This window comes from Corvus hawaiiensis, chromosome 16 (genome assembly GCF_020740725.1).
Source record: "Corvus hawaiiensis isolate bCorHaw1 chromosome 16, bCorHaw1.pri.cur, whole genome shotgun sequence".
NCBI lineage: Eukaryota > Metazoa > Chordata > Aves > Passeriformes > Corvidae > Corvus > Corvus hawaiiensis.
In genome coordinates, this window is record NC_063228.1 from 1,279,924 (window position 1) to 1,302,775 (window position 22,852).

At 42.3% G+C, this 22,852-nt stretch overlaps 1 protein-coding gene across 6 annotated transcripts in view; it reads left to right on the forward strand.

The window, feature by feature from the left end:
* TMC5 (transmembrane channel like 5) overlaps positions 1 to 22,852 on the forward strand; it is a 23,625-nt gene continuing 773 nt past the window's right edge. The window contains exons 1-24 of one of the 6 annotated variants that reach the window (XM_048321054.1): positions 1 to 21; positions 6,894 to 7,055; positions 7,599 to 7,783; positions 8,154 to 8,258; positions 9,004 to 9,093; positions 9,848 to 9,947; positions 10,521 to 10,611; positions 10,932 to 11,180; positions 11,325 to 11,476; positions 12,012 to 12,156; positions 12,698 to 12,853; positions 13,396 to 13,562; positions 13,872 to 13,950; positions 14,332 to 14,429; positions 14,559 to 14,696; positions 16,094 to 16,189; positions 16,767 to 16,842; positions 17,440 to 17,573; positions 18,737 to 18,910; positions 19,312 to 19,390; positions 19,721 to 19,813; positions 20,888 to 20,989; positions 21,281 to 21,326; positions 21,905 to 22,661. In XM_048321054.1, coding sequence (XP_048177011.1) covers positions 6,982 to 7,055; positions 7,599 to 7,783; positions 8,154 to 8,258; positions 9,004 to 9,093; positions 9,848 to 9,947; positions 10,521 to 10,611; positions 10,932 to 11,180; positions 11,325 to 11,476; positions 12,012 to 12,156; positions 12,698 to 12,853; positions 13,396 to 13,562; positions 13,872 to 13,950; positions 14,332 to 14,429; positions 14,559 to 14,696; positions 16,094 to 16,189; positions 16,767 to 16,842; positions 17,440 to 17,573; positions 18,737 to 18,910; positions 19,312 to 19,390; positions 19,721 to 19,813; positions 20,888 to 20,989; positions 21,281 to 21,326; positions 21,905 to 22,020 — 2,745 coding nt within the window. In that variant the 5' untranslated portion in view covers positions 1 to 21; positions 6,894 to 6,981 and the 3' untranslated portion in view covers positions 22,021 to 22,661. Of the gene's footprint in view, positions 22 to 299; positions 382 to 551; positions 651 to 670; positions 809 to 6,893; positions 7,056 to 7,598; positions 7,784 to 8,153; positions 8,259 to 9,003; positions 9,094 to 9,847; positions 9,948 to 10,520; positions 10,612 to 10,931; positions 11,181 to 11,324; positions 11,477 to 12,011; positions 12,157 to 12,697; positions 12,854 to 13,395; positions 13,563 to 13,871; positions 13,951 to 14,331; positions 14,430 to 14,558; positions 14,697 to 16,093; positions 16,190 to 16,766; positions 16,843 to 17,439; positions 17,574 to 18,736; positions 18,911 to 19,311; positions 19,391 to 19,720; positions 19,814 to 20,887; positions 20,990 to 21,280; positions 21,327 to 21,904; positions 22,662 to 22,852 lie in introns of those variants that run through there. The other 5 variants (XM_048321051.1, XM_048321052.1, XM_048321050.1 and 2 more) reach the window with 5 other exon arrangements.

Below are 22,852 nucleotides of genomic sequence, written 5' to 3' on the forward strand. Positions count from 1 at the left end.
TAGCAACGTGTTGCACGGGAGGTAACAGCAAAGAACTTCGCCGGGTTGTTTTTCTGTCTCTGGAGCTGTACGAGCAGGACTTCAGCTCCCCGTTCCGGCGGTGCATTTCCGTGCACAGCCCTGTCGGGGGGAAGGGAAAAGGGAAGGGAAAAGGGAAGGGAAGGGAAGGGAAGGGAAGGGAAGGGAAGGGAAGGGAAGGGAAGGGAAGGGAAGCCGGTGGGCACGGCGGGTCCTCCACCATCGGGGCCGGAGGCGGCACCAGGCGGCGGGAGGGGCGGCCGGCGGGGCGGGGCGGGGCGGGGCGGGGCGGCGGCTCCGGGGCACCTGGAGCGAGAGAGCCGCGGCCGAGCAGCCTCTCCTGGCGGCCGGGTCGGGAGCGAGGTAAGCGGCCGGGACGGGCGGCTCTGGGGCTCTGCGTCCCGGAGAGGCTGGGCAGGGCCGGGGGCTGCAGCGAGCAGCGCTGTCCGAGCGGGGGCTGCCCCGCGGCGGGGTGGAGGGCGGGTTCTCCGCGCACCGGAGCGGGAGGAGCCCCCGCAGCCCTGGCAGGTGGCTGCCGCTTCCAAACTGCCGCTGCTCGCTTAGAATGATGCAGCCGTAAGGGTCGGACTGCGGGTATGGCAGGGATGTACTCGGCTTCTGCTCTCTGAGAGGTGAATAACCACCCAGCGCGGTGCCCAGAGCTCGGTGTCAGCCCGGCTGCACGAACGGCACGAACAGCCTTATCGCCCCGTTAGTCACACCCGAGCTTCCTCTGCCTTCAGCTGGAAGGGCTGGTCCCATGGGAGATTACCAGCCACAGTTCTCTGAGGTATTTAGCCAGTGTCGCTCTTCACTCTGAGGTGTGGCCCCAACCTGGCTGGGGACACAGCCTAGAGCGTGACATTTCACTTTGGGTAGGTTGCATGTCGGTGTCTGGTAGCCAGCGAATGGATGTGGCACTGTATTGTCCAAGGCTGTGAGTTTTTGTGTTACAATAGGTAACGGGAATTTGTATTAAATAGGTGGGGAAAATCTCGGGCTTCAGTATTCGTGTTCTTTGTGGTCCTTCACTCTGTAATTCCTAAAAACACACAGACTTACTATTTAACCTACAAAGGCTGAAACGTTTCTATGCAGAGTACTTAATGTACATCTAAAAGCCAAATCTTCATGTCCTGGATTTTATTGCTAAATCGCTGTCATTAGTAATGCTCTGTTAGTACAGCAAACCTGTAAGCAGTGGCACTGCGCGGGGGCTGTGCTGATTTCTGCTTCCCCTGCCCCAGTGTCGCCGCTGCCTCCTCTGCCAGCCCTGGAGCCGCGGCAGCCTGGCCCTCCCTGCTGTGCGGGCAGAAGCAGCCCAGAGGCTCCAGAGCCGCGTTCGAGGAGCGGCAGCTCGGCTGCGGCTGCGGGTCGGTCCCTGCCCGTGCGGCACAGCCCGAGTGCGGGGTAAGGGTACAGCAGGCTGCAGGCGCTAAGGAATGTGGTTGGAACGGCACCTCTTCTGGGCTGATATGTCAGTACTGCACCCAAAGCAACTGATCTCTGTGGATACAATACTGCTGTTAGCAAGAATTTTTCCTGCTCTCTTCTAAGTCCGTGAGAGACTTTTCTCTCTCACAGAAGATACTCGCAGAGTTTTGTAAACCATGAGCACGTGCAACCTTGGAAAAGGCTTGTTTATGGTACAGTAGAAAAATATTTTGACAATGGATGTTTTAGGATTTTAGCCAGTCACCCCAAGGGGTGGCTGATCCTTTGTCCCATTAGACTATGAAGAAAAAATCTATAAAAGAGTTTTTAAACTCATTAAATAAATCAATCTTGCTGCACAATTCCTGCCTGCTGGATCTTCTCTCCTCCTCCTCCCTATGGCTGCGGGACACGGTGATATACCCTAGGGCATTTTAATAGATCTCTGATTTTTTTGAGGTTCTTCTGTTTAGTTTTATGTTTAGTCTTTCGGTGCTTTTTGGTTGGTTGGTTGTTTTTTCCCCCAAAGTAAGTTTGTCAGAAACTTTTAGGCTATAAAGTGATAAAGTGCTGAGGTGGTGTGGTATGGCTCTGTGGGCAGGTATAAGAGAAACTAGAACTTTACACTGGTGCCCCCTTCACGTTTTGGTGAAAAACTCTCTTACTGTGACTTTTACAGTCCATAGGTTGTGTGTGTTCATTGTAGAATAGACCCCTAGCATACTAATATGCTACATTGGATTTTAATGGAGCTGCATTTTGTTTGGGAAAAAAAAAATGTTCAGTTTATGTGAAATTATTTGTCAAAAAATTTGAAAACTGAATATAAGGATTTTGAAGAGTTAGGAGAAACCTGTGACAAAACTGGTTCTCTTCTTTTGACTGGTTCCCCCTCGCCATGATCTAGTTTCCTGGTATTCACAATATTCTGACAAATAAACTTTTTGTTTTCCCTCAGGGTCCTGTTAAATGTTGCTTGTGCAAATAGTAACAAGACAAGAATATCCTTAACAGGAAGTTAAACCAGAAATTACAAACAGAACAATGCCCTTTTTCAGTCCAAGACCTTTGAGTGTATGTAAGCTCCTATGTGTTATCCAAAATAATCATATGTGTAGTCTTCATAAGCTTTTACACTTGAACTGGTGAATGAGACTCCTGTAACTGATACTGCTCATTAAAGTACAATTTGCAGGTGGAAAGAGGATAGGTATCCATTGCAAGTGCAGAATAAACAGAGCTTTCTTTTAAGGCAAAATATCAGAACTCTTCTAGGAAGCAGTATCTTCTAATAGACCTGCTGTGGTGGGCTGCCTTTCCACTGAAAGCAGAAAATTAAATTCCAACCAGGTACTCAAAATTCACTTCCTTCCTTTTTTTGTAAGCAGTTATTTCCTTCAAATACAAGTAGCTGGCAATATTGGTTAATAGAGTTTAAAAACTAGTTTTGCAAAGCAAGATTTAGTCCCACCAAATGCAGAGAATGTGACAGTCTGCAGTTTGGGAATTCAGTCAGAAGGCTGACTTGCACTGGTATGAAATGATTCTTGCTTCAGCCCCTTTTTCCGCATAATGGTCAGACTATGAGCTAGGTAGTGTTTTTCAAAGGTTAAAGAAATAATGCAGTGTTGTTTCTTATTCTTGCTAACCTTACCTCTCTCTGCCAGGTCTACTGTTCTTGCTCTTCAGTTCCCTCTTTCTAATTTCAGTAGTTGTAGATCTCAGTCCTTACGATTTTCCCAATGAATTAAGTTTGCACTTGTAGTCCGAGTTAGGAGAATAAAAGCAACAAAGCAGTAAACACAGAGAATTGCTCACAAAGCAGCCTCCAGGGAAAGGATTAGATCATTCAAAGTCATTGTCATATGTACTTCAATCCATAGGAATGGATCTGTGGGGCCTTTTGGGTGGAGAAGCAGGGATGTGTGTGGTAGATTAGGGAGAGTACCGTGAATTTCACAGAATTATTGAAATATCTGAACTTTCACCCACTCCCTTTAAGCAAAAACTGTAGGTGCCTCCTCTTTATAACACTTTACTGGACACTAAAATTTAACTACATATTGTAGCTTTTTTTAGATGTTTCTGGGGCATGTTTAATAAAAAAGGTTTCTGAACTCAGGTGAAGAAGTAGAATCCTGCTTGAGACACTGCAAACACAAAGCGGTCCTTCTTCAAAAACATTGTCTAAGCAACCACAGGTGATAGAAAGGATTTAACTTGCAAAGTGGACATGATGAAAATACTGTTGTCTTACTATATTGTGGGGGAATTGCAAGCGGAATGTTAAATGGAGGGGATAAGGCAAAAAAGTGAGTAAGTGTAAAAAAAAAATGGATAAAGAGTTAATAAGGAGCAGAGCTCATGATGCTGAAGAGCAGCCAGAGGCAGACACTTTCCTGCTTCCTTCTGCCTGGCTGCTTTCTGGACCCCATTCTTGCTGGGAACAGCTGAGGTATAGGGAGGGTGGGATCCAGATTCTGGTAGGTTCCATTGCGCTATAGGACTAGGGAATAAATCCATTTGGGCTCAAGATCCAAGAAGCTGTTGGGAGAGACAGCAGCATGTGACTGTAAGGGGGATGCTGTCGCTCTCCCTTCTCCATTTGTTTGTCTCTCCCTATGCAATAGGGAGTCTTTAGTGCTGCTGCATGTCATCTGTCTCTGGGAAGATCACTTGTAGCAGAGGCACCATTTGGATTGCTGAAATTGAATTCAAGTAGCAGCGTTGATGTTGGTTCCTGTAACTGACCCTCCTGACATCAATAGAAACGCAATGGGAGGTGGCTTTGTTGGTGCTCGTTGGGTACTTTGGCAAGATGCCATAAAGATAAGTGGCTTTTGCTTCCGTGTATGATTCATGCTGGTTACCTTGCTAATACATCAATTAGAGATGAGCTTTTCTCCAGTGTAGTGTTTGATTAGTGTCAATTCACAGGCCCTTTAGATTTTCTGAGAGGCTTCCCTGGTTTGTTGCAAAAGTGTGGAAACTGTTGGGACTGACACAATGGAAGAGTGATGATCAGTACTGGAATCCAGCTGCTGATGCAGAATGTAAAACTCTGGCTTGTCTCTCAAACTCACTTTTGGCTTCCAGAAATCAGTCTGATTTTTTCATCATGAAGATGTGTGGAACACGTTAAACAGGACAGGGATTCATGAACAAAACTTCAGTAATGATGAAGCCCTGTCTTGTCATACCCTACAAAACTGGACAATCTTTAGAGAAGTAGAGCACATTCAGCCTCCTGAATCACTTCTTCCATGAGTTCTGTTCTCTTCGTTCAACATTATTAAGTTATCTATGATGTAGTTCTGGAATTCACTATTTTTATTCCACTTCAAGATGTGTGTAAATAGGATTTACTTTAAGAAATCTTTTTTACTGAGGGATTACAGGTAAGGAGCTTGATGGTCTATGTGGCTTTCCTGAAGCTTGATGCCAGGACAAAGTGCTGTTTTGGCAAGATATTAATGTTTGTTATGTTCTACATGAGGATTAGTGTCTATAGCAGAACATTACCTGCACAGGAAGGGATGAAACTAACCTGGAATATTTTGTCAAGGCTGTTGGTCTGTGATGTGAAGGGAGTTATTTTCTGGGAAAAGATCCAGAAGTATGAGTCTGCACTGCTTGGAGTTTACTGGTCTGTATCATTACTGGGTTGAACGATTTGAGCAGAAAGCACACTCTCCACTGGTCTTCTAACTTATTTACATATCAATGCTCATTAAACCCACTGATCCTAAACCCTTCTGTACTCCAGAGAAGGTGCACAGGGTTTCTTTCAGCAAGATTAGTTGCTTGCTGAAATCCAAAAGCATAATCACCAAATGAACGCCACTCTGCAAAGGGAAGATTTGTCAAGATCCTGCATTCTGTCTTTCACAAATGACCTCTGTCCTCCAGCTATATTTTTCCTTCTAAATAATTTTTTAAAAGGGAAAACTAAGTCTAAATGTCATATCTTTTTCTGGAGCTATGCTTTCTGCATTCCATAATAGGTTGAAAAGAGGAAAGAGATGGTTTACTTTGAGCATTACCTGCTTTGGGTTCTTTCCAGTGAGCTATGACTGGTCAGAAATGTATAAACTGTCAGATTTGAATTTGCCTCAGCATACGCAGAAAATTTATTTCAAGTCCTTAAAACTCAGTGAGTGGAGAAAAACCAGAGTGGTTTCAGATGCTGGGGTCAGTGTTTGACTGTAAATGTCCCTGTGGACTTTCATAGTGATCCTGGCATGCAGTGCATCATAAGACTCAAAGAAAATAAAGTGGACAATGACCAAGCCAACAGAGAATCTATCTTGGGCTTTTTTGAGTTTCTGAGGAAGCCTTTATGGATAAGCCTAGAGGTCTTTCAAATGAGTAAGAGAAAGAAGCTGTATTTTCCAGATGTATTTTCCAGCCAGGCTGATCTGTTCCTTCTGGTTGGTTGATGTCAGTGAGTTGGTTGATATGGATGGCCGATGGTGCAGTAAAAATCACAAATAAAATCTACTGCAAATGAAGAAGTTTGTTGAGAGTCTACTGTTAAATGAGATTCAGTTCTGCTTTTCTAGGAATGGAGCTGAAATAAAAATAGGGTCTGATGGGTTTTGCCAGATGTGCCCTTTATCCTTTATTTTTCCCTTCCCTGCTGTGGAATAGCTTGCCAGCTTAGGAAAATTGCATGGTGCCTTTAAGAACAAATGCTAAAAATAGTTTCCATTTTTATTTTGAGTCTGAGTTTTGATTAATTGTAAGAACTGCCTGTTTAATTTGGATTCTGTTTTTCAAATGTAACTTTCCCTTTTTACTGACTCAGGAGGACTCCCGCTCAATAAATTCTGACCAAGTCTGGCTTGTTTAAAATGGAGCACTCTGTGAGAAATCTAAATGTAAAACCAGACCTATTTAAGGTATCGAGGCATTAAATAATTACAAGAGCCCTCATTGAAAATGAGTCTCTAGATGTTGTCAGCCCTGTACAAAGCCATGATCCTGCAGGTCCCTTGTTCCCAGCTAAAGCCTAGATATGCACTGCTAGCAAGGAACAGGGCAGGCTTCACCTCCTCTTTGATTTTGGAAATGTAGTGAATTGTTTGGAGAAAATTTGTGTATTTGGCTTTTATTGTTTAAGGAGGAGAGGGAGAGCTTTATTTTTTTCTTAATGTTTTGACATGCTTCTAAAGCCTGGCCTCATTAGTGTTGGGAAAACTTCAGTGGCATTGCAGTTCCTTAGGTTTGGGGAGACCTCACTATAGAGAAATATTAGTTCGTATTTTACCTGAAACTTCAGGTGGACCCCAATTTCCTGATGGTAAATGGCATGAATTTCAACCACTGCTGATTTATATTGTTTCGTGTTATTTGTTAGGAGAATAGCAGAGTCTTCTAAGTTGCTAAAATGGAGTTCCTTCCTTTTAATTTTTATGTACCTGCATCTATTTTGTAATCAGGTCTCTAATCAGTCTTCCCATTAACATATTAATGAAGCAGTGGAGACAAAAATAAGGAAGATTTCATCCTTCAAACCAAGGAATTGTCATGTCTTATCATTACAATGAAGCCTTTGAAAATCCAGACTACCACTTCTCTGAGACATTGGAAATTGATAGAAGGTGAGTTTATTTAATTTTGCTGTGTGACTGTGCCATAAGAAATAAAATCATTTATATGCAGAAGAAACTACTTCTCTGGAGGTTTAATTTGTAGATTATTTTGATCCCTCCTTTATGCTTTCATTCTCAGACAAATTTTTAAAGCTGTTACCAGGAAGGCAGCATTCAAGGGAAATGGTGTGTTTATTTTCTACGTGTTGGATGAATTTCAGTTAAATGTATTTATGGCATAATGTTGTAGATATTTTTTAGTTCCAGTAATTTTCACAATGGTCTATAACCTTGGATATCTTTGTTTTCCAAGCAGGTATTCCTGTTTAGTAAGAGTCTAAGCTAACTTCAGGTAGAGAAAAGTTTTAACCTTCCTGATTCATTTGATGACCAAATCAGAATTATGATGTTGAAGTTCTAAATACAAACTACCTCTCAGTATCAGAGTTTGTTTTATAACATACTCAAATTTGATGCTAATAGGTAGCTAATTATTAAGGATAGCAATTGAGGGGTTTTATGACAGGTTTTTCTTTTTTATTGCTTACACAGGGGGAGTTCTCAAAGCAATCCATTCTCCCACCAAACCCCTTACGATCCTTCACTGCCCAGTTGCTATGGAGAAGGCAGAGGGAGGGAGCAGAACTACCCTGTGGCCATCCCCATGGCCTCGCTGGGAGCTGGCTCTGAGTGCAGCCAGGACCTACTGAGCACAAGTCCATATGGAAATTTCACAGGTATGGAGTTTCTCGTGTGACCAGCTCAGAGAATCACTGGAACAAATCACAGTTTGCTCCATCCTGAGGGAGCCCTGCAGTTCTGCAGAGCTCAACTCTGTATATCGTTTTAGCTTTTTTTTTCTTTTAAGCTGTTCAGGTGTTTTATTAGCAAATCTGTCATTAACAGGTCAAGTGATATTGTCTTGTATGGACTGAGTAAGTTTTTGAGTACTAGGATGTACTTTGGAGTGGAGTATGGGAGTTTTGTTACAGGAATACGTTGCTGTGCTGGCAGTAGATCTGTATTTTGTCATAGGGTTGGTATTCTGTGTCTGTAAATAGCCCATAGCAGTTTGCAACTTTGTGTAACTCTGATTCCCTTCGACAGACAATCTTTCCTTTGAGCCTGAGCCAGAACTGAATTACACCCCACAGTCTACCTTCCATCTGCTGGATTATCCCTATACCCACAGAATTTCCAGTGGATCAGAAGGTAAGGATTGTGGTGCATCACAATAGTGCATGTCAGTCTCACCCTCCATAAAATAATACTAATAAATATTTTAAAGCCTTCTTGTTCAGGCATGAATATCTTCACACAATAGAAGGAGTCATCAACAGTGTCCTTCCACACCAGAGAGCTGAGCTCCACACTGGGATGTGACACTGGAACTTGCCATTAGCTTACTGGGAAGGCTAGTCAAGGAAAGCTGTGGCTAAACTCATCTGTGTCATGGCTGGAAGGCAGATGCTTTTAAGGAGTATAGTCACCTGTGTTTGAATAAGTGGATGAAAGGAGGTGGAGAGAGCAGCTGCATTTTGGCCCCAGGGAAATGGGAGTTTGGCACATATAACTTACTCAGCATGATGTAGTGGGAGTCTAAAATGATCCCCTTGAAGGCAGTGGAAGGATTTTAAAAGAAAGGCCTCATCTTCTAGGAAGAAATGAATAATGAATTGAATAATGAATGTGTGCATTTATGAATGGGTTAGTTGGAGTTCTCCATGACAGCTGAAGACTGGGCTCAGCTCCTCTTTTCCAGCGTTTATCTGAAAAAATGGATGCAGTTGTCAAACATGACATGACCAGGAAAGAAGTGAGTGGGGGAGTGTGTTTGCATGAGGTCAGTGAGATGGAAGGGTAGACTTTTAACGTGTTCCTGTGAAAGTGAAACTTGAATTTCTTAAGTCAAATTGTCAGGACTATCTGAGCTTCCTAAAGAATGCATGTTATTTAGACAGCTTCATTCGGAGACGCAACCGAAGACCACCTGATGAGATCTTCATGGCTTCTTCCATGTTTGAAACAGATCCAGCGTGCAGTGAAGGTAGGGGTTTGGAGAAGGGGTTCAGTTTATGACAGTGTCTGCTCCAAGGATGGTGTGGTTGACACAGCTCTCAGTTTCTCACCAGAGTTGCATGTACAGCCCTTCTTGTGCTTATGGGGACAACTTGGGTTTGTGTTACACTAGTGATTAATCTTTTATACTTTCCTAACACACTCAAATCCCATGATAAATGAAGTGCAGTGCAGTATGAATGTGTTAAATTGTAGAAAGAAATGCTAAGCTCTTTATTAGAATTTGTTTGACCAGCTAATGGATTGTTTTCAGCCACTGTGTCTGGAATTAGCATCAAATTCCAGCTATGCAAAAGCAGCCTGATTATCAGGTCATACAGGTGTGTCTCTGGCATAGGTAGTGCTAAGTATGGGCACTAACATCAACTAACATTACAGAAGAAATAAAGCAAAAGTTTAGCTTTCAAGTCAATAAGTAGCATCACAGAAGTGTAACTATCAAACAGTGATCAAGCAATGGACCAGAATCTTGGAGTTGTCTCAGTATTTTATTTTCCTTTATACTGAAGCTATGTCTGTGAACATTCTTGTACTGCTTGCTTGCATCTGATTTAGAGTTCTGAGGGAACTGAAGATATTCTGGGCACTATTATTAAGTCTCAGAGCTTGCTCACCTTGGTAGCAGTGTAAATGGGGGATGTTGTTATGTGCATTTCAGGCTGTGTATAAAAATTACTGTATTCTTATCCCCAAATTTTGTTTTTTGCATGGGTTTGATGTAGAGGAAGATTTAGTTGGAAGTCTTGCAAGTATGTCCATCAATGAAAGGATTAAAGCAATCCAGAAGCTTCCAGAGACCATGAGAAAAAGGAGAGAGATCAGGTAAAAAAAAAGTTTATCAGTTTAGTTTTATAAACTTTTACTTCTAGCAACATCTAGCTATCAATTATGGGCATTTTCCGTCTGCTGAGCTTTGGTTTGTCACTTTATGACAAAGTACTTCTTAATGCACTTAAAAAAAGTTAATGTCTTGCAAGAGAAAATAATTTAATGATGGAGATAAGAATCCCCCATGGTAATATAGAACAGATTATCAAGGTCCTGGGATTTGATTATAAATTATGACCTGAGATTTATTTTCAAAGGAAATTTGGATGTTGGTCTTCGAAAATGGAGAAGAGACCACATGGTCTCAACCATTGTTTTGTCTCCTCACAGAGTATATTTAATTTCTGCTGCCAGTATAAGTTAGTGGAGGGGTTAAAACACACTGTCAGAGCAGTGACAGGAGCCATGGTATCAGCTAATATAAAATGAATCACTAAGAACATCTCCATGTTGTACTAATTCTGTTCGTGTGCACATGGGTGAAACTGTGTTTGCAGCATCTCCTTAGGCTTCTTGATTCAGTTACAACTCTATAATGATTGTCACCCCTGCCCTGCTCTTCCACAGAAATAAAGTTCTTAAAGAAATAACAAAAAAGTCAAGGCACCGTGGTGCTCACCCTTCCTGCTGTACACGGTGTCTGCAGGGAGCAGCAGTGGTAAGTGCCAGAAACTTCTGTCAGTCACAGCAGAGCAAAGCACTCCAACTGCAATGTTATCACTGTCTCCAGAGCAAGCTGGTGTCTTGCTTCATGTTGCTTACCAAAGATCCAGGTAATTGCTGCAGTGTTCATTAATAATGACTTGCACTGCAGTAGCACTTAGGAGCACCAGTTAACCATCTTATGGTGCATGGAGTGGGGCAAATCTGTTCTTAACATCAAAATGAAACAGTAATATTAAAATGAGAGGCTTCATTAAGTGAAATTGAGTCCTGTTTGCTTGCTGAGATTCATCTCTCTCCTCTTTTTCCCTTCAGTCATTTCGGCGATTTGGAAATACTCTTTCAGAATATTTTCACCTACTGCAGATTTGGCACAAGGCTCTGAAGATCATTGGTGCTGAGTTTGGAACAAGTGTTCTTTCTTACTTTGTTTTCTTGAAGTGGCTGCTAAATTTTAACCTCTTCTCATTCCTCATAAACTTTGGTTTCATCACAATTCCTCAGTTTCTTGCAGCAGAACCAAATAACCTTTCATTCACGGGCCTGGAGCTGCTCACTGGAGCTGTAAGTATTTAAAATTAATCACATCTGTGATTTCATGATAAGGAATAGAACAGCTCCCACCTCCATTAACTGGTCTTCAGATGATGATTCTTTCCACCATGGAGGTGACAGCAAATATTCTGAATCATGTCCTTGTCTTTTCAGGGTTATTTTCAAAAAACAGTGCTCTACTATGGCTTTTACACCAATGCTACAATCAGTAAAATAGAGAATGGTCCATCTTACAACATGCAGCTGGCCTATATTTTCACTGTTGGAACATATTTTGTCATCTGTTTTCTTATCTTGTTGTTCAGGTAACCTGAGCGTGAGTTCTTATTTCTCTTATATTAAGTAAAAAAATTGCCAGACAATAAAAAACCCCATCCTGTCAACAGTTAGAAGTAATAATTACTTGAGTATGTTTCTGTAAGTCCTTCTTTACAGGTGTAGAGTTTAAGTAGAAATTTCTGCTTAGAAGACAGTCTCCAGAAATCAATCCTTTATTACAGAAATTAAAAATAACTGCAAAATAGTAAGGGACATACAGAGAATCCCAGTTCAAAACCAGTGAGTACTGTGATCCCCTTTTGTAAGCTATTGTTGCTAACATTGTTTCTTGTTGATGTGGCCTTCCAGAGGGAAAGATTGTCAGCAACAATTTTGAGATGGAAATGGTAGAGTTCCTTACATGAAAGTTTATTTTCCACATTGTCATATGTGACATGCTCTGACATAGGTCCAGTAACCTTGGGATGGGATGGAAAGCTGACAAATCTCCTTCCTTGCCCTGCTGTACAGACCTGATGAATTTCCCTGTTACACATCTCACCAGTTTTATTTTAATTGCAGCATGGCAAAATCCTTCTCCAGGAACTTAGTTAACCCTCAGGGATACTCTGGGAATGCCAGCAAGCTGCTCTGCACTTGGGACTTCAATATAACTAATGAAAAAGCTGTGAAGCTGAAACAAAAGAATCTCAGCACACAGATAAAGGTACAAACCACAGGAGGTACAAAACTAAGGTGTGTGAGTCGTTCTGTTGGAGACTTATTTGTGCATACAAATTTGTGTGTGCACATAAAAGTTTCTGGCAGAGTGACACAAGTGTGCTAGACCTGTGCCTGAGAGACTTAAATCTTCCTGCCTTCCTGAGTTTCATTTGGTCTGACCTCCTGGAAATGGCTTAGCTACTTGTTTTCCTTTTGTCTTTAAGCTACATATAAATATTTGTGTGCTTCTGTTCTATTGAATGAATCTCTGTGACTATTAAATATTTGCCAAACATTTCTTCTGGCTTTTTTCCTTCCTGCCATTTAACCATTTTATAAACAAAAGGCAGGCTGAAAATATTATCTGTGGAACTTGACTTTTAGGATAGGAACACAAAGTTGCCCAATAAATGTTCCTAGGACATTACTCTGCCCATCTTCTAGAGCAAAAATCTTTCACTCAGTTTCTCAAGTGGTTCCTTGAAGCAAGTTTTGCCTTATGCTGTTGACTAAGAACTTCTTCATTAGGAATTGTTTCTTTGCAGGAAGACCTCACTGAAGTAAACAAAGAAGTTCTAGATTTTTCTGTGATGGAGAGAGTTCTTCGTATTGCTATTCACCTTCTTGCTTGGGTTGCTTCCCTGGGAACAGCAGCAGCTGCTTGTACTGGTGTTTACTTCCTCTCCGTTAATAACCTCGAGGTAAAGGCCAGAGTTTGCATTTTTCCACGTGGGTATCTCACATGAGCACGAGCACTGCTCTGTTCACTACGAGGAGCACAGGGGAGCAGAGCTGTTGTTGCTGCCAGTGCAGACACAAATTCTGCTGCACCTAAAGAGCTGCTTTGCAAGGCCCACCCCACTGGGGACTATGGCAAGAGTGTGGGACCTGAGGAGTCTGAGCAAATCTCCCTTCTCTCTCCAGCAGCTGCTTGCCTGGGCCCATGGTCAGCTTAGGGACAGTGCATCTGGTGGCCTGGGGACAAACAACAAGAAGCAGGCCCAGAAAGACCTGCCCCTTCTTCCCTAGGAGCTGCATTTGAGCTGGGGCTCCCACTCTGGGTCCCACATAATGTAGGGGAAGGGGAGAGAGGGTCACTGTGCTGCTGGTCATGGGCCCATAAAAAATGACAGTCTCTAACCTGAGAACAGCTGGGGGCTTCCCTGTGGACACACCTTGAGGCAGCATTTTGGTTAAGGCTCTAAGTTTGAGTTGTTTGATTATGGTTTTTTTCCTCTCTAAGCTGTTTATGAAAGGGCATAGAAATGACCTAGAGGGCCAAGCTGCCATGTTGGTGCTACCTGTGATTGCTTCTCTCCTCAACACATTGATCCCATTCTTCTTCTCCTGGCTTGGGCACCTGGAGAGGTTTCAGACTCCTGGACAGCACATATATGTCACTATTGCCAGGTATTTCTTGCTGCCACCTCTTTGTGCTTTTGGCCTGAAGTTGTCTGACTTCTTTTGGATACAAAGCTGTGGCTGGGTGGTGTGGGGGCCTGTTAAGCAGATGTTGTGCCAAGGTTGTCATGCCCAGCTCCCCTTCTGCCAGGACAATAGAACAATGCCACACCTGAGCTCCCAGGAGAGCTCCTGTTAGTCCTGGCACTCTGCAGTGCCAAAAGGAGGTAATAAAGTGTGACCAGTGGTCACCCTGCCATCACTCCCTCCAGGTATGGACCAGCTGTTGGTGCAGTTACTGTTACTTCTTCTTTTTAGAATTATCATCCTGAAAATGTCAGTTGTTGGAATACTGAGCTACTACTGGCTTAACATTGTGGCTACCTCAGAGTCGCAGGTAACGTTTCAAAACCACAAATCTCTGACTTGCAGTGCCAGGTTAGGAACCACTCTGATAAGAGACTTCAGCTAAGAGAAGTACATGTGGTGTCTTGGGAAGCTGAGTTTCCTATCCTAACAGTTTTTATTAGCAGCTTGAGAGAAATGAACTGTAGGAAAAAATGAATGGCCCAGCTCAGGTCTCAGCTGGCTGGCAGCATTGTTCACTGAGAAGTCAACTATGATTTGCCAGGCTGCTAGAATATATTTGATCAAGATTTCAGATCTTTGATCAAGTTTCAGATGCCCAAGCATCTGGGAACAATATTTCAATTGCATGATTTTTATCTTCTAGGTATGATTTTGTTTTGTTTTGTTTTTTTCCTTCTGCTTCTTAAAGTGCTGGGAAACTCTGGTTGGCCAAGATATCTATCGTCTTGTTCTAGTTGACTTCATATTTTGTTTGCTTGGCTCTTTCTTTGGAGAGTTTTTACGAAGGTGAGTACTACTTTTCTAATCTCGTTTTCCCTCATTAACCAAAGATATGATCTGCTTTCTCCATGTGAGAAAAGCCCGGCAGAAGCGTGGCTGTGGCACCTCTGAAGTTTCCTTGATTTTCCCCACCAGGCAGTCTCTGTGTACATGCCTGGTGCATATTGCTGCTCCTCCTTACAAGGAGGCTGGCGTGTCCTTCTTCCCTTTGGAGATGGAAACACATGCAGGGAGGAAGACACATTCTACTCTCATGGATTTCCTGAGAGTGAGGTGACAACCAGTTGTCTCAAGCACAAACCCATCTTTTCTGCATATGCATTCACACACTGCTGCCTTTCCTTGCTTTGTCCCCCACTGTGATTTTTTCCCCTCTTAGTTATGTCACTATAGTGTCCACAAGTTTAAAATCTGATTTTATCAGTCTTATTAAGCACATAATGAGTCTCTCAAATGTAGAGGTCTGCAGCATGATAAGTGAGAAAGTATTGTGGACTGGATGTGGATACAGCTCAGCACATAAGGAAGAAGTCATTCACTTATGACATTTGCTGTGTGAACCTTGCTAGTGCCAAACATTACTTATGGCTTAGGCAGTATTTAAGTGCTTGCCAGCTCTACAGAGCAGTTAGGTTCCTGGCCATACTTTTGTGTAGGAGATCCATTGTTTGTTCTTTGCCCATAATTTGAACAAGTTTGGTTTACAAGGTAGGACTTTGTTAACTTTCTGTTAAATGAATACAAAACAATGTTGGGAAGCCCTTGAAGATTTTTCCTCCACGGCTCTTGCCAGTGTACTTTAATCCTCCTGTTCTCGTTGTGTTCAGGTAGGAAACCACCTCCCAGCAAAAGGTCAAAGAACTAAAACTGCAATGTCATGTGATGAACGGCCTCCCCTAAGCTGGGCACGTAGGCCTGTGAAAGGTTAAAAGTACAATTGCTTGTATTTAATATTTTGTGTTCAGAGTAACCTCCTGAAAGCCCAGCTCTGGTGATGATGCAGTTGATAAGGTGGTATCAAGATGTGATAGTTACCAAAATCTTTATTGCCCTTGCTACAACAAGCAAAAAACTGAATCTCCCCAGCTCAGGAAAAACGAGGTGACTAAAAGTGATTGTTAGTCCTCAGTAGGAATCCTCTCAGTGCTTGCTTATCTGTCTGTTTCAGCTCCTTGCAACCTCAGTTAGTTTGAAGTAGGATGTACTCAAGGATAAGTTGAGTATCTGTCTTTTGTTAATTTTTTTATTGAGGCTGAAAATTCTCAGGACATGAAAAACTTAGAATTTTGTACTGAGGCCCATTGATATTTCAGCTGCTTAAGCACAAGGATATTTGTGCTTAAAGTAAGTAACAAGTAGTTACTGTAGTATAGATATGTACTGATACAGTAAGAAATCCTTGTTGGTTTTTTATTTCAGTTGTGTGAAATATGTACTAGGTCTTATTTCAACCCTGCTGTGTGTTATGGGAATTTGCTTATTTCAAGTTGTTTCATTTTTGCTGTGCTGTCCAATGAATGAGCTGTGGCTGCTTTGCATGACACTAATGCAGCCTCTAAATAATTTGCCACTGATGCTTGTATTCAGGTCATTTACAGGGATTTTTACAGAGGTCTTTATCATTTAGCAAATGCTGTTGTGCAATAGTTTTTGTTTCTCCCTCCCCCCAGAATTATTGGAACTACAGTCTGTGTGAGCCTGGGGCCGCCAGAATTTGATATTGGACGAAATGTTTTAGATTTGATCTATGCACAGACTTTGACCTGGTAAGTGTTAAATTTACAGCCAAAACTTCATTTGCACTTAGAAATATCATGGAAAATTCTTATTCTGATGTTTGTGGGTGCTTCCCAGAAAGAATGCCTGGGAGATGACCTGTTCAGTGCCTTTGGTAAGGATTGTGGCTTGCCAAAGTAATTATGTGGGCAGTAACAATAACTTCAGTCAGTAGTTTACCAGGTTGCCACCTGGTCTGGGAGATACCTGATAGGTTCCTGCAGGAGTATCCTGGAGTTATGTTTACTTCCCCACTGGGATGATATTCTTGTTGAAATAGTCTCAGCATTAAATGCTGGAAAAGATGCCTTATTTCCAAGAATGAATATGTTACTCTAACTATAAGAGAGTTCTGCAGATCTGTACGTAGATATGTGTGTTTGAAATTGCATATTTTCCAAGGTGCACTTACTGCTAGAGGATCAAGATTAAAATAATCACATTTCTAAATAATCCCACACTATCTGTATATGAAAGTATTGTGGTATTTTTCTGCTTCCAGTGCATGGAGAAGTGAGTGGTGAATAGTGAAGATGTAACTTTTCTCCAATAAATCCTTTCTTGTAGGATTGGTATCCTGTTCTCACCTCTGCTGCCTGGTATCCAGATGATAGCATTTTTAATAGTATTTTTTGTGAAAAAGGTAACAAACTTTACATGTATTCATTGTAAATAATAAAGTAGTAAAATTAAAGGCTGGGAAATTAACAGTGGACAAGTGTCTATGTCAATATAGACACTCAGCCTGTAGCTGTGATTTTGGCTTCCCAGTTACTCCCCAGCAACTCCACTCTGCCAAGTTATGTAGGTGTAAGCAGAGGGATTCAGCTAAAGATCATGGTGGAAGTGTCTTCTTTTCAGAATTCTTTGTCTCAGTAGAATGAGCACATGATAAGTTGTTTGCTGGGTCATGAAGCAGTCTGTAGTGCTGAATGTAGAACAAAGCTGTATGTAGAAAGATGGATTCAGACTTCCCTGAACCATGAGTTTGCATATGCTGCAAAGGCAAACTCTCCCCAAGAGAGTTCTGAAGAACCCATCAGAACCTCATTTTGCCTCTTACTATTTTAAGACTATATTATTGAAGTTTTCTAAAACTAGAGTATATCTATCAAATTCACATAAAAGTTGTTCTTGGAAACTTTTGATAGATGCTATTCCAGCAATTTCAGTGGGATTGTCGTAAACCAAGTTGAAGTGGCAGGTAACAGCATTCCAAAGTACCTTCATCTCTTTAAAGGTCAGTCTGGTGAGGAATTGCCAGCCCCCTCGCAAAGTCTGGAGAACTGCTCAAATGATGACATCCTTCCTGTTCCTGCTGTTCTGTCCTTCCTTCCTTGGAGTCCTGTCTGTCATTGGAGTCACTGTCTGGAGGTATGGAAGAGCACTGGCATTCAGGCCTTCTAAATTATGCTGTGTGACCTGATACCAGGCAGAGAAGTCTGCATTTCTCTATAAAAGAACTTTTATTAATTGGTGGTGGAAGGTTTCAGATGCTCATGAGATGTTCTGTATTCTGAAAACAAGATTGAGCTTGGGAGAATGTGGCTTGCTGAGTAACTTGTCCCATGAGAAAGTGGGTAGAGAAACAAAGTTGCACTGAAGTTTTGGATTCCTATTTAAATGCATCAAATTTTACTTTTCCTCCTCTTCCAAAAGATTCTGTGACCGAGTCCTGGCTCCTGGACTTACTCTGGTTACAGGTGATACTGGGTCTGCAGCAGAGACAGGCCTGGGAAAACTCAGCTGAGATCAGCTTCTGGATTATTTGTGAACTCCAGAGGCTCTTTCTGCAGGCGATGCTGACCCTGTAATAATGCATCTGGGTTGTCACCAGTATTTTAAAGCTGCTTTGGTTTTGTGTGTGTTACTCTGCTCACGGGAAGGAGGGCAGCATGGGTATGCCTTTCTCTTGACAATTGTCAGCAACGTGATTTCAATATTTAGTGAGACAGGTGGCAACACATGAAACCAGATGGGATGAAAGCTATCAGAGCTATCATTTCCAGATGGCAAGTGGGAATTTCAGACTGTCTGGAGCGGTTCAGTTTCAAAGCAAACCCTTTCCTATTTCAGTCTACCTGAAAATTAATTTAATTAGGAATTAAGTTAATTCCTATAATGGGCTGCCTTATTTCACCACATTCTGTTGTTACTGAAGATCTGCAGTGACTCATGTCCCTGAAGGCAAGGTGAAATGATGGTTCCCTGTGGTGAAATGTTGAAAAAATCCAGTTTTTCAATTTGCTGTATCATGTGTTTCAGTGATTGACATGTTGCATTTAGGTCAAGATTGTGTTCACAGGGCTTGGTACTGATCCATTGCAGCAAGGGCTCCTCTCTCAGTGCACAGGCTGGGGTGGGCATTTAATGGCCTGAGAGGGACACAAGTTAACAATGAAACACAGATCATGGAAGTACCCTGGGAGCCCAAAGACAGCAGAGGGCTGTAGAAAACTGATGTACAAAATCAGAATATTAACTAACTCACTGGTTAACATACAAAGCTTCCAGTAGCTGTTTTTTCACACTTTCAGGTTAAAACCTTCAGAAGGATGTGGTCCTTTCAGAGGCTTGTCTTCTATGTATGCTGCAGTCTCTGAGTGGGTACAAATACTGGAAAGTTACACTGCCTCGAAATGGGTAGTGTGGATCTACCACAACTTAATTACAAGTGAACTTTTCTTCTTCATCCTCTCTAGTATTGTACTGTAAGTATGTGCTAATGAAAAGAACCAGAAAAAGGCCTTAAGTGGAAAAAACTGGCAATGACAGAGGCATTCTATGTTATTTCGTTATCCAAAAGGCATCTTGTGTTGTTGACTCACTCAAATGTACCTCTCATCTTGAATACAAGCCCATAAATGTTTGGGTCTTCCAAGAGAATGTTTTAAGCAATTTCATGCATTTACCATGTTTTAAGCAATTTTATGTGTTTGCCATTCCTTGAGTAATTGCATACATCTATTTTATATATGTGTGTGTGTGTGTGTGTGTACAGAGATGTGTGTATATATGTCTTTTAATGGGTAAAAATAAACAAGATACATTTCTATCTAGACACTGCCTAGAATAAAATGCTCATATGTTGGACCTGTTTTGTTTTGTTTAGAATTGTTACCTATCTTTACTGGCAAATAATACAAGGAAGGAAGGCCATGACCAAACGCTTACATGAGCAGATTATTAATGTAAGTTTGGCTTTCAGCTGTATCTTTTGTATAATTTGGCTTCTATGTTGATTGTCTCATCCAGCTTTGTGGGGCTGTAACCTGCTTTTCCTATCACTGTGCAGGGGAGGGTGGGAGCCCTTCCCCATGGGGGTTGCAGGGAAATCTAACTCACAAATAGAGTTATTGCGAAAGAATTATATCTTCAAGATGTGCTGCTGCAGCTCCCTCTGTAGACAGATTGTTTTAGAATAGAAGGAATTCTTTTGGTCAGTGGTTACTTACAGGCCTTGAGTCTCTCAAGGACAATTAGTCCATTCCAGCTGATGATCAACTATGTCTTGACTACAGGCAGGAAAAGAAAAGCTGCTTCTGCTTAAAAGACTACGGGCACAGCAACGGGCAACCCAAAGATTGTCTGCGCTGAGAGGACAAGGCCAGCAGGTCAGTCTGACTGCTCAGGTTCTGCTGTTCCATTACTTGGTACAGTTCCAGGTGCCTCCTCCAGCTGTGCAAACAGGCTGCTGGGTTGGGAAAAGTCCGTGTTTAAAACTTCATCTAAATGTTTACTACTTAACTCCAGACAGCAAAAGGATGCTGTGAAAGTTCCCCAGCTGTATGTTCCAGGCTGGAATTCAACCTGAGAAGGATAGAGAAAAGTTCTTACCCTCACCAGATATAATTTATGGTTATGAAATTTCAAGAAAACTTTCCTAATGTTCATGTGCGGTGATGGTCACCAAAGGATTTGTCACACTTGAACCTTGCCTAGGCTAAGAAGGAGGCTGCCTTCCTCCCCTGACTAGGGATTTCCTTAGGGGGTTATACTTTGTGGTTATTTTCAGCTGAGGTAAAACCGAGTGCTTTGATCTAAGCCCATTTTAAATCCCATACAACATTGATAGACAACTATTGTCCTAAACTTGAATTTATTTTTCAAGGCAGTCCTGCCTGCTGAGCCATCAAATGAGTGTTAAAATGTGCACATACAGGTGCTGCCTGGTGTTTTTGTTTGGCTTGAGTAAAAACTCCTTGACCTATATAGTGGTAGAGAGAAAGTGTTTGGTGGGTTCCTCTCCTTCCCAAAAACCCATATCCCCCTGTATGACTGGCTATCACTAAAATGATTCTATAAATAAAAAACCAAATATGGATAATAATTGATATTGATCTATTGCTAACTATAAATATGTGTGTGATAATACAAATAAATATTGACTGCAAAGAGGGGAGCTGAATATGAATGGGCATTTTCTGTGTGCTGGGGATTTTCAAACAACCTGTGGCTGTGTTGAGAGTCACGAGTGGGGCTCCTGAGAGGGAGGCTTGGTCCTCCACCAAGTGTGGATGTTCTTGTAGTTGTTAAGGTCAGATTTCAAAAGGAGATGCCAGAATGATCTCATTGTGGATTTAGTAGAAAGGCCATCTCCCTAAAACAAGGGTGTGAGCAGTGCTGACTGCAAAATCACAGCTGGAAGCCAGAACACAGACTGCTAATGCCAAACACTGTTTTTTCAGAGAAGATCCTCTTCATACCACCCACCCAGGCAACCTGCCCAGGAAGTGCCAGACTACCCCGGAAGGGCATTTGACAGAAGTCAAAACACATCCTACAATGAGGTGAGTTGGTCAAAAGAGGGAAATGTAGATTTCCCTGTATGGAATCTGGGGCATGACATAGGCAATGGGTGTATGTGGAGCAAATTCCTGTATGCATGGAAATAACTTTGAAGATTAACTTGAACAGATAGAAAAATGTGATCAGAATAGCTATTGGAACACTCATAATCACAAACCTGCTCAAGCCTTGGAGAGTATGGTTTTGTTACAGGTAACTGGTATCTTTTCAAACACAAGATAACACACACAAAGAAATCATGACCTAAACCTGCTTGTGAATTTTGTTTTCAGCATCCCTTTTCTGCTGGGATCTCGAGCAGCAGTGACTTTCCACCAGGTAAGCAACTAAGATGAAACAGAAAGCTCTTAGAAATTCAGCTCAGTAAAAATGTTTGATGTACAGACACAGCATGTGACAGCTGCATACCAAGGACACAGTGATTTAGCATCCTGTGTAAAGAGAAAACAAAATGACTGGGCTTGTGGGGTGAATATTTTCTATAGGTTGTGCTTGCTGTAGCTTGTTGTAGCTTGTTGTGGTAGCTTGGTGGTGGTGACTTCTAAAGACTGGCCCCCAGCTTCTGTATACTAGAGAGCAAAATTCCTGGGTAAATGAGACATTTTGTCTTATGGGAGCGCCCAAAAGACAGGCAAGAACTTTACATCACTTTAGAGACAGACTTCACTTTTTGTTGTGAATCTCAGAAGAGGTTACTAATGATGTAGAGTCCCTAGAACATCATCATGCTCAGAATAAAAAAAAGCTATGGGCTCTTGCGTGGTAGTTTGAGCTGTTCCATGGAACTTCATCCCCAAACCTTGACAGATGAGGTCCCTGCACAGCACGGGGCGTTGTGAGCGGGGTGCTGCTGCTCCCAGCAGCGCAGCTGACGCTGTTTGCCTTGTGCCGGGCAGGCTGGGAGCCCGGCGGGCCCCGCCGCAGCCCCGGCGCGTCCCGGGCCATGGAGCTCGCCCGGCGCGCCAGGGAAGCGGCTCTGGGGGCGGACGGCGCCGGAGGATTCCAGCCCTGAGCACCGAGCGAGGGCACTGCCAGGCGTCTGCAGAAAGCAATGCTCTCTTGCACTAACGACTGGAAGAATCGCTCCATTTTTTACCTCTTAACGGAAGAAAACAATAGAAGAACAGATGGCAAAACGCGTCGGGACTCCGGTTTATTGCTGTGCTAGGGAATACCCACCTGGCGGGGCTGCTTTGCAGCAGGGGCATTTGGCGACAGCCTTACCCCAGGACTGGCATCACCTCGATGCAGTAAAGCTCTCCACAGCTGACCACGTGTTGTTGACTAAATATAAGGAAACTTGTGCCTAAATGCAAATAGAAGTTCTGTTTAAAAAAATATTATATCAGTTATTTTGCTTAAATGGCTTTTATCTGATCTGAACCAAACCTGAAGTATTGGTCAAATAAAGAGAAGGATATTAAAGTGCAGTTGTTTTTAATGACTGAGATGTTGTAATGGCTGTGAAATAACTTGTGTGAGCTGGGCTCATTTTTCTGAGCCATTTTTACTGTTTATTACAGTCACTTAAAAGCAGCTTTAATGAAGCTATCAGAACTAAGAGTACTTATCAAAATTCTCATCTGTGTAAAACTATTGCTTGTAAACTGAAAGTTTACACATCTTTTCCCATAAAGGACTGATTGGAAGTAACACATCTAAGATTTGTGTTTTTCATCATGCATGACTGTGAGATTTGACGCAGCTTCTTTTTATTCAGGGCCACAACTTTATCATCACCATGATAATTTTTTTTTGTTTAGCTCATTTTCTACTACTGCCTGTTTTTTTCCTCCCTTGTTGCTTGGGAAAGAGGCACATCTCTTCCTCTTGCTCATAATTTA